Genomic DNA, 17,094 nt, shown 5'->3' on the forward strand with positions numbered 1-17,094 from the left:
CAACTAAAACTCATGCAGCCTTCTGCAGTGCCCAAGACAAGTCACCATCAAGTCTGAAATAAGCAAGCAAATGTACTACTGACTTACATGAAATTTACCACTCACTCACCTCTTCGGTGACACGAAGGAAGGCCCCATCCCCTGAGCCAGTGTCTGTAGCCGGGGAACCGTCCACAGTCTGAACTGTCTCCAGCGTGTCATTCAGGATCTCACCAGACCCTACAGGAAGCAGGCGTTTTTCAATGAATAACTGCACTTTGCAAGTGAAAAGAATGAGGTTTCTTTTCATCTATGACTTGAAAAGATGTTGGTAATACAGGATTAAGAGGGAAAAAGTGCTGCAGAAAGACAGATGCCGAAAGGCAGTACTGCAAGGTGATTTCAATTACAGGCTCCAGCATCAACTGTAGGGTGAGAACCCAGCGCGGCCGTTTACTAGGAATGTGACCTGTGGCAAGTCATTTAACTTGTGGCTCAGGTGACTTGCCTAAAAAGAAGGGATTGTAATCCCTATCTCATAGGGTCATTTTGAAGATTATGTGTTACAACGATTAATTAAGCTAACATAAGAAAAGCATTGAGGACAGTGCCTGACATACAGTTAGCAATGGATAAATGTTCATTGTTAGTGTGGTTCTATATTTGTAAAAGGAAAAAAATATGTGTATGAGAATACATGCTTTATTATCATTAGATATATCATCATCAATATATAATTAATATATTATTATACATAACATATAAAATATATAGATACATACACATATATGCGTGTGCAGATAAACCACACATACTAGGCTAAACCACAGTACTTAATATTGGTTTCTTCCAGAGGACAGGAGAGGAAACTACCCTTTTTTTGGTTCGTACAACTCTGCATTGATTGAACTGTTACCGCAAGCACATATTTCTTTTGCAATTTAAAAAACAAATGGAGTCCTAAAGCAAAGAAAAAGACATTAAACTAACACAACTGCCTGCCTGTTATGGGCTAGGTCGCAGGCTAATTCGTGCCATGCACTCCTTCCTGGAATCCTCTGGCTGGCCCATCAGTGCTCCCTACAAGGACCTCCCACCACCTCACAGTCGGTGGGCAGAACCAAGGTAGGAGTCCCACGTTTTCAGTCTCCCCATTGTCACCCCACGGCATGTGTCCTGCTCTGATCTGCATATTAGCACCTTGTGATTATTAGTCCCATTTTGCAGAGGAAGAACAAGGTCCCACACAAGAGGCTGGGAGGGGCCCTGAAGCCAGCCGTTTACACACATGCTGTGCTCAGCCATATCCCGCAGTAAGGACGGTGTCAAAGGGAGGTGCTGAACTATTCGAGGGAACCTGTGCCCATGTGCACTTTAAAAAACTGAGTGTCCTGGAGTCATCAGCCCCTCGCCAGTCACTCTCTCATTCTCCCTACTCTGGCCACCAGAGGGTGCTGTGCAAGCAGCCAGATGGACCCCAGGCCTCTGCTTCCCCACCCCTTGAAGGATGAAGGTGAGGGTGGCTCAAATGTCCTGTGCCGGGATGGTGTCAGCAACCCTTGGAATACAACTCTTGGGAGGCCTTCCCTAGCCAGAGTTGGGGCTCGGGGTCCAGCTCCTTCCTCTACAGATCTCTAGCCAGCTCTGCTGTTTCCGCTTGGCCTCTCCCTGCCACAGAAGGAATCTGGCAGATGCTGGGAACAGTCGAGCTGCGAGGCGAGCTCAGACTGGGTCCCACCTCCTACGCACTCACTTCTCAGTCTAGGAGAGGCCTCGCCTCCCAACCCTGCAGTCTCTGCCCTCTCCTTGCTCCTCTCTCTGAGATCCTAATCACCCCCTGGAGAGCAGCATCCGCAGCTCACAAACCACTTCCATACCTGCAGCAGCAGTATCATGCATCGAATGTAGCGGCAACATTCAACCCTCTCATCTACCCGGGAGGCAGGGGTTGTGAATGCTCCCAGTGGACTGAGGAGGAATTCAAAGCTTGGAAAGGTTGAGTAGCTTGCCCAGACAGCAAATAAGTGGCTGAGCAAGGCTTTCGTCCAAAGTGTCTACTCTCAGCCAGCAGTCTTTCCATAGCTACACCCTGACTCCTTGCTGGTATTGTGACTTTATTAAATTAGTATACAATTTTTTTTATTCAGTACTGTATACCTTCTCTCATGAACAGACTTCCCAAGTTTACTTGCTAAAATAACATTCATTTACTGATGAAAGTAAAAGTGTTAGTTGCTCAGGCTTGTCTCACTCTTTGCAACCCCATGGACTATATATAGCCCACCAGCTCCTCTGTCCAGGGGATTCTCCAGGCAAGAATACCAGATTTGTTAGCCATTTCCTTCTCCAGGGGATCTTCCTGACTCAGGGACAGAACCTGGGTCTCCTGCATTGCAGGCAGATTCTTCACCATCTAAGTCATCTTTTTAGACTTATAAAATACAGAAGAAAAAAGAAAATGAAAACCGCCTATAATCATGCCACCCAGAGATAACTACTCACAACATTTTATTGTATATCATTCTAACACACACACACATACTAACACACACACAGCTCTATGTGGCAATATATAGATATAAGTAACATATACTCAAATTTAGGGTCATAGCACACATATAGTGTTAAAAGCTGCTTTTCCTACGGAGTTCACCACGACCACGTCCCTGGGTAATTAAATCTTCTGTGTAACCAGTTCTAGGGCTGCACGTGTGAATGTGTGGGGGGGGGGGTCTTGTGCCTAAATCTCGGTGCTCTGGTGTTGGTTACAACTTACTTCAATTTGAATGGCTACCCCTCTGATAAAGGGCAGAAAACGCAGGTTGATCTCAGGCTATGGGCACATGTCCAGCTGCTGCTCGGGGGACCTGTCAGATCCTGGATTTCTACCGGGGCTCCTCTGTGTGGCTGAGCAATGGTGAGAGCCTCGGATGGGGAACCAGGAGGCCAGGCTTGCTGATAACCTCCGGGGTGTCTGCCATTCTCTGGCCATCCATTAGTTTCCGCTAAGTGCCAACAGGAGTTTAGATGGCCTGATCCTCTGAGAGTCGGTGAGTTTGTGGCCAAGGCTGGAAAGAGTAGGGATTCTGGAGTCAGGCCTGAGTGTTGGCTCAGTTCCACCACTCACTAGCTGTGTGACTGTGGACACGTTGCTCACCTTTTCAAGCATCGGTTTTTCCATCTGTAAAATCCTGGCTAATACTACCAACTAGGAGATGTGTTGTAGGGATTGGAGAGGAAGTATATAACACTTGGCACACAGTAGATATTTAATAAACAGTCACAATGATCACAAGCTTTTCACACTCCAGGCCCTCCTAGAGGGATGGAGTCTGTGGGTTAAAAGTTCTTGGTATCAAGATTAAACGCCAGCTCTGCCATTTATGAGCTGTACAATCTCAGCTGGGTGACATCACTTCTCCATGACTTGACTTCTCCATCTTATTTGTAAGGTGAGGATGACTGCAGCTCCTTACTCAAAGTTGAAGGGAAAGTCAAGTGAGATGCTCCACACACACATCATCTATACATAAACACATCACTCAGTCATCACTCAACATAACCCACTGAGTATGAAGGACTCCAGGGACTTGCCTTGCTCGGGGCTGCTGTGCGGGTCAGCGCTCAAGTTGCTGGTTTCCTTGGTCCCTTCAGGTATAGGTTCACCGGAAAGCTCTGCATCCTCAGAGGCAGGGGATGGAGTTGGAGGTGTGTGTATGGGTTCAACTTTTGCTTCTTTAGACTGCAGGGAGGAAAAATGAGACCCAAAAGGACTTACTTGGCATGAGAGCAGAAAAGATGGCAGTGAGTATCACTGGAGAAAACAGTATCTTCACAAAAGATGAATAAACCCAGAAAGCCTTATCCTGCCTATTGTGTACCTGGGTCATCACTGATCTTCCCCAGTCCCTGAAAAAGGTGCATGTTGGGGTAATTAAATTTTGTTCAGTGAACAGTGGGACTCTGCTACTCTTGGATGAAGCTCTTGGAGCACAGAGATCACATTCCTGTGATCCCTGCGTCCCAGGCCAGCACAGAGGAGGTGCTCAGTAAAGATGTGTTAGAGGGAGGAGACAGAAGGAGGGAGGGAGGAAGGAAGGAAGGAAGAAAAGAAGGGAAAGAGGAAGGGAGGGAAGGAGAGTGGGAAGAAGGAAGGAAGAGAGGGAGCAATGGGGAAGAGGGCTGTGTTCAGTGAAAGCTGGCTAAATCCCATCCCAGATGTATACTAATCATGCATGCCTATGAAAATAAAAGGCAGGTATGGTTTTCTTTCTAGGAAACTTCAGTTTCTGTGTAGCTTTTCCAAAGCCAACCTATATCTTAACCACCTTTGCCAACTAGGAAACAACAAACAAAAAAAAAACCCAATAGTTGGAAACAACAGTTCAGAGACCTAGGTAGAAATCCTGATAAAGGGTACCAAAGGTCATCCCCAGACCCAGAATCAAATAGGAGTTCCTGTGACCCAGGGCTCATCAGTGGTCAGACTGTCTCACCATTTTCTGAGCTTAAGGGACTGGGGTGAACAGAAGGATCCTGCCGACCAGTGTTGGATCTGTGGTAAGAACAGGAAATAACTAAGACATTAAGGTTTCAGGGTAAATTTCTTACCACAACCATCACTTACTTATCCTGACTAATAACAGAAGGCTCTGTCCTTAATGTCAGAACCTAGTATATAAATGATGAGTCTCTGGTCCATCAGAATAAGGAAGATTCTCATGGGCCCCATAACTTTAGGATTTAATGGTTCGGTTCTCATAATCAAACTCAGGTCAAATCCCAACTCTCCTCTTATTAACTATGTTATGTTGAGTAAGTCATATAACCTACTGAGCCTCAGCTTTCTCCCCTATAAAATGGGGCCAATAATAACAACTTAAAAGGTATAAAATGCATGGAGGTGCTTGGTACAGAGCCAGGTCCAGAGCATGAGCCCATAAATGGTAGCCATCATCCACATCACTAGATGTGATTTCTCTGGGTATTGATATTAAAGGTAATAATTATGATTTTGCTCATCTGCACTTGTAGTTTTTTCAATAATGAATATGGAATATTTCTGTACTAAAAAAACAGATGTCGTTTACTGTACTCTAAAGTTTCCAAGGTGAGAGCAAGGATGGAAGGCTTCAAGAAGTTGAGCCTTGAAGAATTAACCGTTTCAGAAAGCAGGAATGGAGGAAGGCACTGAGGTAAGAAGGGACAAAGCACGGACAGGGCCTGACAACCTGAGCGTGGAGAGGGCTGGAGGAGTGGCAGGGGGATAAAGCCTGGGGAGGCAGCAAGAGGGACGGGACTGGCTCTTAGGTGAGAAGTCTGGGCTTGTAAAGGAGCAACAAACAGTATCCCTTGGGTATCAGGATGGGGGGATCTGGGCAGCTGTGCACTTTAGGGAGCTCACGCTGGTGTTAATGAGAGCACGGATCTGGGGGGTTGAGGTTTAGGCCAGGAGACCAGGAGGATGCACTGAAGAAGCCTGGTGAGGCAGGAACCAGGAGGGGTAGTGGGAGCAGGACACAGACAAGCTCCCCTCCAAGGAGAGGCTGGGAGGAGCAGCTGCATGGTGACCCAGCAGAGCAGTAAGCACCTCTGCCCCAGGCAGGTCCTTTCCTCTCCTCTCCCTGCCAAGGGTCCAGGGGAAGCCCCTTCACATGGTTCATAAGGGACGTGGGATTTGAGATGAGGCAGCTGGGGCAGGTCAGCGTGCAGGAAACACAGGACAGTCAGGAAAGGGTGGGCTAAGCTTAGTGACTCAATGTGGCAAACGCTGAGTTACAGGGAATCACTGACTCCAGCATGTCAGCGAAAAACCTCTTTAGACAAACTCCCACTAAGGCAACCATGAAGCCTGGGTTCAAAGCAGAGCTGGTGAGCTAACCCTTGGTGGTCAGGGTCAGGGGTCCTGCCTTCCACAGGCTGCTGCTGGTTTTCAGGGGTTAGTGTAGATGGAGAACCAGTGTGGCCTGTGACAAAATGGGAATGTTGAGTCTTTAATTTTAAATTAAAATGTGGTAGTTTGCTGGCCCTCATTCAACACATATTTCTTGAGGCCCTACTGTGTTCCATGGCTTGGCTGATCCCTGGGATATGGAAATGAATTAATAAGAAGGGCATCTGTCCTTGAACTATTGCACAATCCGGGAGACACAGACCCAGACACTACTCGTTGTGAGATTACAGGATGGAGAGCCACACGTGAGGAGGGGAGCGTGGCCGTGGCCTCCAGTGAGGGGCTTTGGACTGGACCCTGAAGGAGTGGGAACAGGCCAGGTAGAGATGGGATGGGGGAGGGCCCGCCTGGCAAATGGAACTGCAGGAGCCAAGGCATGGACGAGGGGTGAAAGGGCGGGGTGTGCTAGGGATCTGTGAGCCTTGGGTGTGGCTGGAAGAGAGGTCTTGGATGCGGAGAATCCTCTGCAGAGCTTTGTGTGAGACAGACCCTCGATCTCACTCCATTCATTCACGAATCTGAACGTCTGGGCATGCGCCCAGGCAAGGGGCTTTTTTAAAGACCGTCTCCTAGTTCTGCCCACCCCACCCCCCCATACATACACACACTATATATAAACACATACATACACACACAGACATACACACACAGATACATACACACTCAGGACTCTGATGCACAGCCAGGGCTGAGAACCATAGGGTATTAATTCTAACTCAGCAAAGACAGAACTTTCCAGAAATGGAAAGGTGTGTCAGCAGACACTGACTTAGCAGGAGGAAGAATGGGGCAGCAGAGACTCCTACCCTAAATGGGGAAGGAGGTGAGGAGGGGCTGGCTTTTTAAGTCCCTGACCGCTCAGGCAGCCCATGATTCAGTCTGAGGGTCATGGTTTGTATCTTAGAGGGTGGCAGGTTGCAAAGGGTGAGGACAGGGAAGTGAGATTCATTCCAAGAGAAAAGCCAGATAGAGAAGGGAGGGGAACGTCTGAGCCCAAAAGGGAAATTCCCCCGTCCTGGGGCGGGGAGCCAGGGAGGGGAGTTTTCTAGGGAAGGGTGAAAGAGGGGGCAGTCCCCAGTTTGAGGCTGACGTGACTGACAGTGGCCTGGACCCAGGCTGGAAACCTGGCTCTGCCGCCTCCAGACTGCACACCCTCAGGCAAACCTTTGCACTCCCGTGTACCTCGGTGCCTCCTCCAAGGAACGAAAGGAAAATACCGCCCTGCAAAGGAGGTTACAGCCGTGCCTAACCAGCCTCCACCTCCATGGCGTCCCATGCTCTTAAGCCCCACTTCATGTCCATCCCTCAGGACCACCTTGGCTTATTAGTCTCTCTGCCCGAGTCAGCCTCACTCCTAGCTGTGAACTGGTACACTGGGGGGCAGCATCAGATCAGAAAGCCTAGAGGACCATCGCTCTGTGCCCTGCAGCCCTACGTCCTGGACATGCCAGTGGGATGGCCAAGGAATGTGGGCTCATCAGACTGCAACACTGCTCGGCACAGCTACCCCGAGTCACCACCCAGGCAGGAACCTTGGACCCTTCACTTTCTCCATCACAGCTACCCCCAGATTGGCTGTGGTCCCGGGGTGGGGCACCCCTGCAAAACCACCCAGGCCAGCAGCACAAGGTCATGGCCAAATCCTTGGATGGGGCATAATGGGACTTGTGCTCTAGCCTCAGCTCAGCCACACACCCTAGGCCCAGTCTCTTCCCTTCTTTGGACCTCACAGTTTGTTCAGTAGTACCAAGGGCAGTTTTCTGTACATCTCTGAACAGGAAGAGGTGACCGTTAAGCCCCTCTCACAGTAACAGACTCTGGTCCTTTCTGCCCCACCCACACCTCTGTCACCAGAGGTCTATGATTTATAGCCTCTGCCTTCTTTCCAGCTCCCTGCTTTCTTCCATCAGAGATGTGTCCATAGACTGAGCCAGACCAGTCTAGGAGATGGCTGGGGTTTCCATGTTCAGTGACTCAGACACTGCTGGCTGTTTTCATTAGAACAGGCTCCTTGGTGTTTTTATTAGAACAGGCTCCTCTTCACAGACTGATTCAATGCTTTCAAAACCACTTCCTTGTCTCGGCCACAGGGCACATTCCCAAGAGGGAGGAGGCCCACACCACTGGGAGGATGGCTGCCTTTCCCATGGGACCAGAAATGAGCTCCTAGGAGGGCTCTGCATCTCACAGGAGTGAGGGCCCCAACTTCCCTCTCATAGCCAAAGCCCCGAACAAGTGTAACAACAGCCACTTCCCTTGTGCCTGGCACTGGGCTGAGACCTTTCCCTTGCACAGCCTCATTGGACCTCGCAAGGACCTCACAAGTTAGCACTCTGATTATTTTTTGGTGGAAGAGGGGCTGAGGCTCAGAGAGGCTGAGTAAGTCACCTAAGCTCACACAGCTGGGAGGCGATGGAGGAGAGTTCGCCTTTGGAAAGCCCTCCCCTGGTCACAGCACAGGGTGGCACCTGGGTATTGGCGTTCCCCTACAATGAGTGAAGTGAAGTGAAGTCGCTCAGTCGTGTCCAACTCTTTGTGACCCTGTGGACTGTAGCCTACCAGGCTTCTCTGTCCATGGGATTCTCCAGGCATGAATACTAGAGTGGGTTACCATTTCCTTCTCCAGGGGATCTTCCCGACCCAGGGATCGAACCTGGGTCTCCCATATTGGAGGCAGACGCTTTAACCTCTGAGCCACCAGGGAAGCCCCCTACACTGAGGATTTTGCAAAATGCCCACTGGCCAGTATTTTCCTGACTTCCCCAGGCGAGCTGTCAAATGAAGTCACAGATCTGAGGACAGAGACTTCAGACCAAGACTCTGGGTCCTCTTGGACAATGCCTAGCCCTCTAAAAGCTGACTGAGATGGCATAGCACAGTGCCCAGTACTCACTGGGGCTTGAGTGTAGGTGACCGCTTCCAAGATCTCAGCTACTCCATCCGTCTCCTGGAGCCCACTGGTCTCTCCAGATGCCTGTGTGGAGACAAATCATGTGGGCAGAGGGGGAGAAAAGTTTATAACTGGGGAGTCATAGAAACAGACTCCTATGGAGAAACAGGGTACATGTAAAAGGAAAGAAGTAGATGGAGGTGTATAGAGAAAGTGGGATGAAGGGGAAAGCACGTGATTTAGCTATTCTTTTTGGCTCCTTCCACATTTTATTGCTCAAAACAAACAAACAAAAAGTACAATCAATGTAGTCTCTCCAACATACCTACTCACATTTTGCCCAAGTGCCCTCCTATCTTGATCAAAAGGCACTCCCTCTGCGGTGACTGTCACCAGAATTTCTCACTGGGAACTACTACCTTTGAAGAACATCCTCCCCTTGTTACCTAGTCTTCACAATTAGCCCCCTGATGGCAGCCAGGACACCGTGTGCCATGATTTTGTAACCTGCTTGTGGACCCTTGGATTGTTTCTGTTTGTTCAGTATTAATAGCACCATGGGGATGAAGCAATATACACACACAAGTTTTCCCTTCTCTCAGCATCATGGGAATGCCAGGCTGGAATCATGGACTCGAGGAGAGCAAATATTCTCCCAGGGCCAAGTTCTACCTCTGAGGGGCTGGCTTTCCAACTACACTGGCAGCATTTTTTACTGAATGAATGAAAGCAGTTTATGCTTAGCTTTGGGGCTGACAGACAGAGGATCTGAAGGTCCGCGAATACGCCATGCTCTGCTGGCCCATGACTTTCCTTCCACCTTTTCTTCTTCATCTGGCTGACTCTTGCTTGTCACTGACCAGGTATCAGTTCCTTCCTGACCGGCTTCCTATTCTTCCTCTTCCACCTTCCTGCCCCCACCTGACTTGTAGAATTTGGGTCTGAGGACCAATTACACTCAGCTCTAACACTGCTTTTGGACATGTCTGAGCATCGTGAGGATGCCGACAATCCCCAGTTCATCTCTTTATCTCCAGCATCTCCCCAGGTCTGTCACCTTGCAGGTACTCAGTCAATCCTGGAGGGAGAGGGAGGAGGGAGGAAAAGGGAAAAGGACCCATCTTTTTTTCTCTGTTCACCACCCCCTTTTGAGGAACTGATTCATTTGCCAAGCATAAAAGCTAAATTTAGGTTTGTTTTTATAAGAATTTACATTCAGAATATCTTGGAGCTTTAACTTTTATTTTAGAATCTTGACACCCTTTCTTGGCAGGAAGTCTGGAAACCAGGCCAGTGACTGGCACAGCCATGGAAGAACCTAACACCTTAGAAGAAACACAACTCCCCCTGCCCCCCTGCCCCACCTCACCAATCCTCCACCATACACCAAAGACATGGCTGAAGTTCTCAAAAATAATAACAAAGCCAAAAAGCTCAAAATAGGACTTGATGTAGAGCTTGCCAAGATAAGGGATTTCAGAGATTCCATGACGTTTGGGGTGAAAAACTGCTTGGGTGCCGGGCCCTTCTCTGGCTGCTGGGGCTTCAGGGCCCACTGTGGGGGCGATAGGGAGAAGTGGGGGGACTCACCGAGGATTCTTCAGCTTCGCACATCTCCTCCGGAGTCCTGGGGTCAGGGTGGATGACGAGCTGCTGTATGGAACCCTAGAGGAAAGCAGAGGGGTCAGAGGCCACGTTTACAGCACAAGCCCCACTGGGACACAGACCGTTTTTATACAGAGCAAAACCAGTGAAAGGACAGTAGTGAGAAGGGCTGCCCGAGGCCATGAACAGAAAACCATGCCATCTCCAGGCCTGCTCTCATTAAAGGGCACTCTCCCTGGGACAATGTAAAATGAGCCCCACTAACCAGAGAGGTCCTTGGAGAGCTCAGTATTCAAAGTGCAGAATAACAGCAGCCTCCTAACAGGTCCCCAGGTCCCTAACTTGTCAGCAATGAACCCTAAAGTACACGCCTCCCCCACCAGCAAGTGTCTCTCCCCCATGGCTCAAAGCTTCCCAGCTGGAAGGACTTGTCCCCAGAGTAGCTGTCAGCCAGGCTCTCTGCCTCCACTCTGCCTCCCCTCCCTGCCCCCAACAGCCCATTCTGCATATGTGGTGGTGGTGTTAGTCACTCAGTTGTGTCCAACTCTTTGTGACCCCATGGACTGTAGCCTGCCAGGCTCCTCTGTCCATGGGATTCTCCAGGCAAGAATACTAGAGTGGGTTGCCATTCACTCTGCAGGGGATCTTCCCGAGCCAGGGATTGAACTTGGGTCTCCTGCATTGTGGGCAGATTCTTTACCATCTGAGCTACCAGGGAAGCCCATCTCCCGGTGAGAGTTTCAGAACTGTTCATTGGATTCTACCTTCTTAAAATCCATATTCCATTGTAGTACAGATAAACCCAAACTCCAGCCCAGTCCTGTCTTGAATCAATTGGGAAGGTATCAGTAAGAATCGCTTTCACTCTTCACTTTCATGCACTGGAGAAGGACATGGCAACCCACTCCAGTGTTCTTGCCTGGAGAATCCCAGGGACGGAGGAGGCTGGGGGGCTGCCATCTATGGGGTCGCACAGAGTCGGACACGACTGAAGCGACTTAGCAGCAGCAGCAGTAAGAATCAAAGTGAAAGTTGCTTAGTCTCGCCCGACTCTTTCCAAACCCATGGACTATACAGTCCATGGAATTCTCCAGGCCAGAATACTGGAGTGGGTAGCCGTTCCCTCCTCCAAGGGATCCTCCCAACCCAGTAAGAATAGTGGTGACTAAATGAATGACTACAATAACTTGGGATTTGCTTTAGAATGGCTCATTCATAAAAATCCATTTTGACAGGAAAATCAGTCTTCTGATATTTTTTCAAGGCACATTGTCCCAAAGGAGAGAGAGCAACTGCCTCACACTCTCTCATCTCAGCTCTTCCACCTTTGCAGAAATTATATGCAGCTGTCACCTTTTTCCAAAGATAAAATCACTGAAAGATATTACAAACCTTACCCTTTTTATAAGGCCTAAAAACAGACAAAGTGCTTTCACACAGGCTAGCTCACATGATTCCACAACCCTATAGCCTAAGTTTTCTAATCCCCACTCACAGATAAGAAAACACAGAGGATCAGAGAATTCAGCTGCTGTTTAAAATCATCAGGCTACACTGAAAACTCAGGAATAGAATCTAAGTTCTGAGTCTCGAGACTAGCTTCGTTACACTAGCATGCATGCCTCTTTGAGGACAGAAGGATAAAATGATAATAAGAACAGAGCTTGTGTTTGCTGCAGTGTCCAGCAGCCTCCTCGTCTGCAAGACTTGAACTCACAGTGAATCTCTCCAGCCCCGTAGCTCCTGCATTGCCCACAAAGATTCCCGCACTGGGCTCGAAGGTCAAGGCCTGGGAGGATCTCGGAAAGGGGATGCGGCCATGTTCCTCACAGTCCACGAGGAGGGTCACTTCCTCGCCCTGGATGACCACAGCAAAGTAGTTCCACTTGTGGGTCATCACGGGCACCAGGAAGGCGGCGGCTTCATGGGACACCTGGGAACTAGGCTCCGTGTAGTAGAGGATGACCCTCTGCCGGCCGTCCTCCATGCCTGAGAGCCGCAGGCCCAGGTAGATGACCTTCTGGAAGGCGTCTGTGACAGCAAAGAGCACACCGCCTCGGGGGCTGCTGGGCTTCACCCTCACGCTGATGGCGAAGTCCCTGAAGAAGGTGGATGGGATGAGGGTCCTGGCCGGGCGGCCGACGTTGGCACCAGGCCCAAAGCTGTAGGCTGGGAAGCCACCATAGCCAGCGACAAAGGACACAGAGGAGGGCAGTGGGACGCCGATGAGCTCCGTGAGGTCCAGGGGGCCCCGGGAAGCTGATTCTGCAGGGAGGGAGAGAAGAGGCCGTGCTTCACACATAGATTCCTCTCTGCTTGGAAATGAGGAAATATACTCCAGAAATGAGATTGGATCCTTCAAGAACCACTGCAGCGTTTTAATTATTGTTTGTCAAACTTTTTTGACAATGACCCATAATAAGAAATATATTTGCATGGCCACCCAATATGCACGTTTAGACAAATATATATCTGTAACCCCGAAACAGATGTTTCATAAAACATAATTTACTTTTAATACTCACCAGGCACTATGATGTTTTCCTTTCCATTTAACAATTGTTTGTCTCTTCTATTTTATTAAAAACATACTGGAAACAACCTACTAAATTGATTTCATTACCCACGAACAAGTCATGATCAGCAGTTTGGAAAACGTATAAGAATATTTCTAGAATATTTCTACAATGTTCCCCCACATCAACATAGGGATTTCCCCTCCTTTCTCTCTGTAAAAGTGGGCAGGTTTGTTGTGTTGTGTTTTGAGTGAGGTCTACTGTTCAAGTGCCTCAGGATGTGGGGGAAAAGCTGGGACAAAAGGAAGTGGTCCCAGACCTTAGGACAACTGAAATTTGCATCATTGTCATGCATTATCAACTCCCTTTTGTCATTGTCGTCATTATGACAGCATCAGCCACATTCCCTGATCTCTCAGTTTTAGCAGGCTCTAAGCTCTTCACGTATGTTAGTTCATTTACTCCTCACAACGCTATGAGGATAGCTACTATTATCCCATTCTGTTCCTGAGAGAACTTGTGTGTGTGTGTTCAGTTGCTCACTTGTGCCCCACTGCAACCCCACGGATGGCAGCCCACCGGGCTCCCCTGTCCATGGCATCCTCCAGGCAAGAACACTGGAGTGGGTTGCCATTTCCTCCTCCAGGGCATCTTCTGAACCCAGAGATTGAAACCGCATCACCTGGATTGGTAGGTGGATTCTTTACCTCTAGCGCCACCTGGGAAGCCCCAGAGAGAACTTAGAGAAGGTAAAAAATTAGCCCAAAGTAAGCCCATCAGAGGTCCAAAGCCAGAGTATCTGACTAAAGAGGCTCTTAACCACCACCCCTTGCCGGGAGAAATATAGGGCTCCATTGCGGTGGCCTGGAGAGGACTTAGGCTCATGAGACTTGAGCCACCCAACCACTATTCCCTGGGAGAAGGCTGCAGGCTGGCTTGCAGTGACCTGCACCCACATGCACCTAAAGCGAGGAGATAAGAATGCAGGTCCCAGGGAGAGGCGGACAGGAACCCTGCAGATGGACAACAGACACAAACTGGATTTTGAAAAAGCAATGTTTGAAAAAAGGAATGTAAGATTGTCATTTTATTTAATCTGGTTAGATTGATTACACGATGAGATGGTAATTTGGGGAAACTCTGGGCTATGTAAAATATATTATGAACATTTTTAAGACAAGAATAACATGAGGAATAGGCATGGGCCCAGCACTCCACTTAAGAAAGGAAATATCAACTCAGCCGAAGCTCTCAGGAACTCTCTGATCCTGTCCCCCTGCCCATTCCCCAGAGGCAGCCACGCTAGGGGTCTGGTGTTTATCATCCCCATGCATGCCATTGTGTGTTTACTACATGAGTATGTCTCTAACAGAACGCAGCACTGCAGCACCTGTCTCCTAACCTCATATAAGTGTTGGCAGGCTGCATGTATTCTGGAACTTTTTTTCCCCACTCAACATTGTATTTTTATGATTTATCCCTGTTGAGTGTGGCTCCAAGTCTCATGTTTTCATAGCAGTATCCTATGTATAAGTAAGTCGCTGCGGATTACGTCATCTTTCTGCTGATGGAAAGTGAGGTTTCCCATCACTATTACAACCACTGCTGCTATGGACTTTCTTATTCACATCTCCTTGTGCCTACCTGTGCGAGTGAGTCCACCACTTAGGGGCGGAATTATTCAGTGATATGGACATTTGCACCTGTAACTTCACTGAGTATGGCTAAATTGCTCTCTTAAGCAACTGTGCCATTTTAGAAAAACCTGATCTATAACCAACAAATAACATTGTATAAGTTTAAGGTGAACAAAGTGTTGATCTGATACCCTTGTATATTGCAATATGATTACCACTCTAGCATTAGTTAACGCCCACATCACATGCTATCATTATCATTTCTTTTTGATGCAGTTATTATCTTAATTATCATTAAGATGCAACTGTGCTATTTTACATACCCACCAGAAGCATGTTCCTGCCAACATTTAGGAGAGGTACAGAGGTGAGATTTGGGGAGCAGTCCATGGGGCTTTTCAACTACAGCGATGATGTTGTTTCTTAAACTAGGTGATATTTGGAAGTATTCCTTGTAGTATTCTTTGTTAAAAACTGTCATGGCAAATATTGCACACTAAAGAAAGTGATTATTGCATCTTCAGCAAAAGGGCAAGTCTGGTCACTTTGAGGCCGTGATGAGATGGCTTCTCTGGTCATCTGTGCTCTCAGGGTCCCCAGCGGCCTGGGCACCTGGCTGGACAGCCCTCTCGGTCTAGACCCGGCAGCACTCTGACTCCCCAGCATGCCTGATGATGTCCCTCCAGTGCCCCAGGCCATCGCAGGTCCTCTCCCCTCTATGTCAAATGTTCTTCCCTCCGCCACCTCATCCCACTGGCTATTTTTACCAGAATAACTCCTCATTCTCCCACCCCCCGGAAATCCCTTGTTTCACCTCCTGACCTACATCCTCCTCCTTCAAAACACACTAGGGTCCCCCACTTTGACCCCTGTACACTGCAGGTCACTGTTGGGTCACTTGTCTCTCTCTCCTTTGGACCACACCATTCATCTCTACGTTCCCGCATCCAGCTCAGTGCTGAGGAATGAATGAATGAAAAAAAAAAAACAGATAAATGAAATTCAACCTCTTCAGTCTACAGAAAGAAGGCAAAACTGAGGTTAAAAGAGGGAAGGGGTTTGGCAATTATAAACAGATCTGATTCTCAATCCAATGCTTTTTCTGTCCAGTTTGCAATTTGCATTAAAACATAAAGTATAGCAAACCCGAGAAGGCAAAAATAAGATTCACAAATTTGGTTAAATTTAATGACACACAAATTTTTTAAGTTCTGCATAGCAAAAATAAATTCCCACAGTGTCAAGTAAAATCCCAACCTTGACAAAAATATTTGCTGCATATATCACAGACAACAAACAAATTACCTTAATACACAAAACAAATGAATAAGCAGGAGGTCAATAATCCAAAGATACTGGGAAAGATTAAAGAAGGAAGAAGGAGACAACAGAGAATGAGACCATTGAACAGCATCACTGACTCAACGGACGTGAGTTTGAGCAAGCTCCAGGAGATGGTGAAGGACAGGGAAACCGGGTGTTCTGCAGTCCATGGGGTTGCAGGGTGGGACATGACTGAGAGACCAAAAAACAACAAAATAATCCAAAAGGAAAAATGGGCAAAGAATAGGAAATGCTTTCCACAGTAAAAGAAAAAAAAATGGCTATTAAACATATGAACAGACACTTAGCCTCATTCAGAACAAGAAAGATACAAGGTAAGATTATGAAGAGACAGCATTTTCCCGATCAGACTGGCAAAGATCAAAATGTTGGATAACATTCTGTTTAGCAAGGGTTTGGGGGAACAGGCCATTGCATGCACTGCTGGTAGAAGCGTAAAGTGGATAACATCTGTGGGAGGAGCACTTTCACTATATTTATCAAAATTAAAAGTGCATATGTACTCTTTGACGCAGTGGTTATACTTCTATGAATTTTTAAAACAGATAAAGTTACTTATGTGACATGTAAAGAACTTAAAAGAATATGCGTTGCAGCACTGTTTAAAATGTATCTGAACATATCTAAACCATTCCATCTTGGAATTCTCGGGGAATGGTTAAATAAACACTAACTTTTGTTATAGTCACCCAATGCAATCCAATGCAGCCTTTATTTATTTTTAAAAAATATTTATTTGGCTCCCTCAGGTTTTAGTTGATCATGCTTAGCTGTGCTGTACCATGTGGGATCTTGGTTCCCTAATTAGGAGCTAAACCCACAATCCCTGCACTGCAAACAGATTCTTAACCACTGGACCACCAGGGAAGTCCGCTTATGAAGCCTTTAAAAAGGTGTGATTCCTTAGGTATTAATATGAAACAAGAAGAGCTGACTCACTGGAAAAGATCCTGATGCTGGGAGAGATTGAGGGCAAGAGGAGAAGGGGGCAACAGAAGATGCCATCATCGACTCAATGGACATGAATCTGAGCAAACTCCGGGAAACAGTGAACAACAGGGAAGCCCGGGAAGCTGCAGCCCACGGGGTCACAAACAGTCAGACACAACTGAGCAACTGAACAACGACAACAACAAGATGTATTAACTAGAAACAAACAGAAAAACAAGG

General features: G+C 47.7%; 1 protein-coding gene across 8 annotated transcripts in view; it reads right to left on the reverse strand.

The window, feature by feature from the left end:
- The window catches only part of COL15A1 (collagen type XV alpha 1 chain), a 102,219-nt gene that overhangs the window by 55,628 nt on the left and 29,497 nt on the right, over window positions 1-17,094 (reverse strand). For all 8 annotated transcript variants that reach the window (XM_069576080.1, XM_069576078.1, XM_069576074.1 and 5 more), the window contains exons 4-8: window positions 12,145-12,692; window positions 10,413-10,487; window positions 8,826-8,906; window positions 3,574-3,721; window positions 110-219 (exon numbers count right to left, since the gene is read on the reverse strand). In XM_069576080.1, the coding sequence (XP_069432181.1) occupies window positions 110-219; window positions 3,574-3,721; window positions 8,826-8,906; window positions 10,413-10,487; window positions 12,145-12,692 (962 nt within the window). The remainder of the gene's footprint in view (window positions 1-109; window positions 220-3,573; window positions 3,722-8,825; window positions 8,907-10,412; window positions 10,488-12,144; window positions 12,693-17,094) is intronic.

This window comes from Ovis canadensis, chromosome 2, assembly GCF_042477335.2.
Source record: "Ovis canadensis isolate MfBH-ARS-UI-01 breed Bighorn chromosome 2, ARS-UI_OviCan_v2, whole genome shotgun sequence".
Classification (NCBI taxonomy): Eukaryota; Metazoa; Chordata; class Mammalia; order Artiodactyla; family Bovidae; genus Ovis; species Ovis canadensis.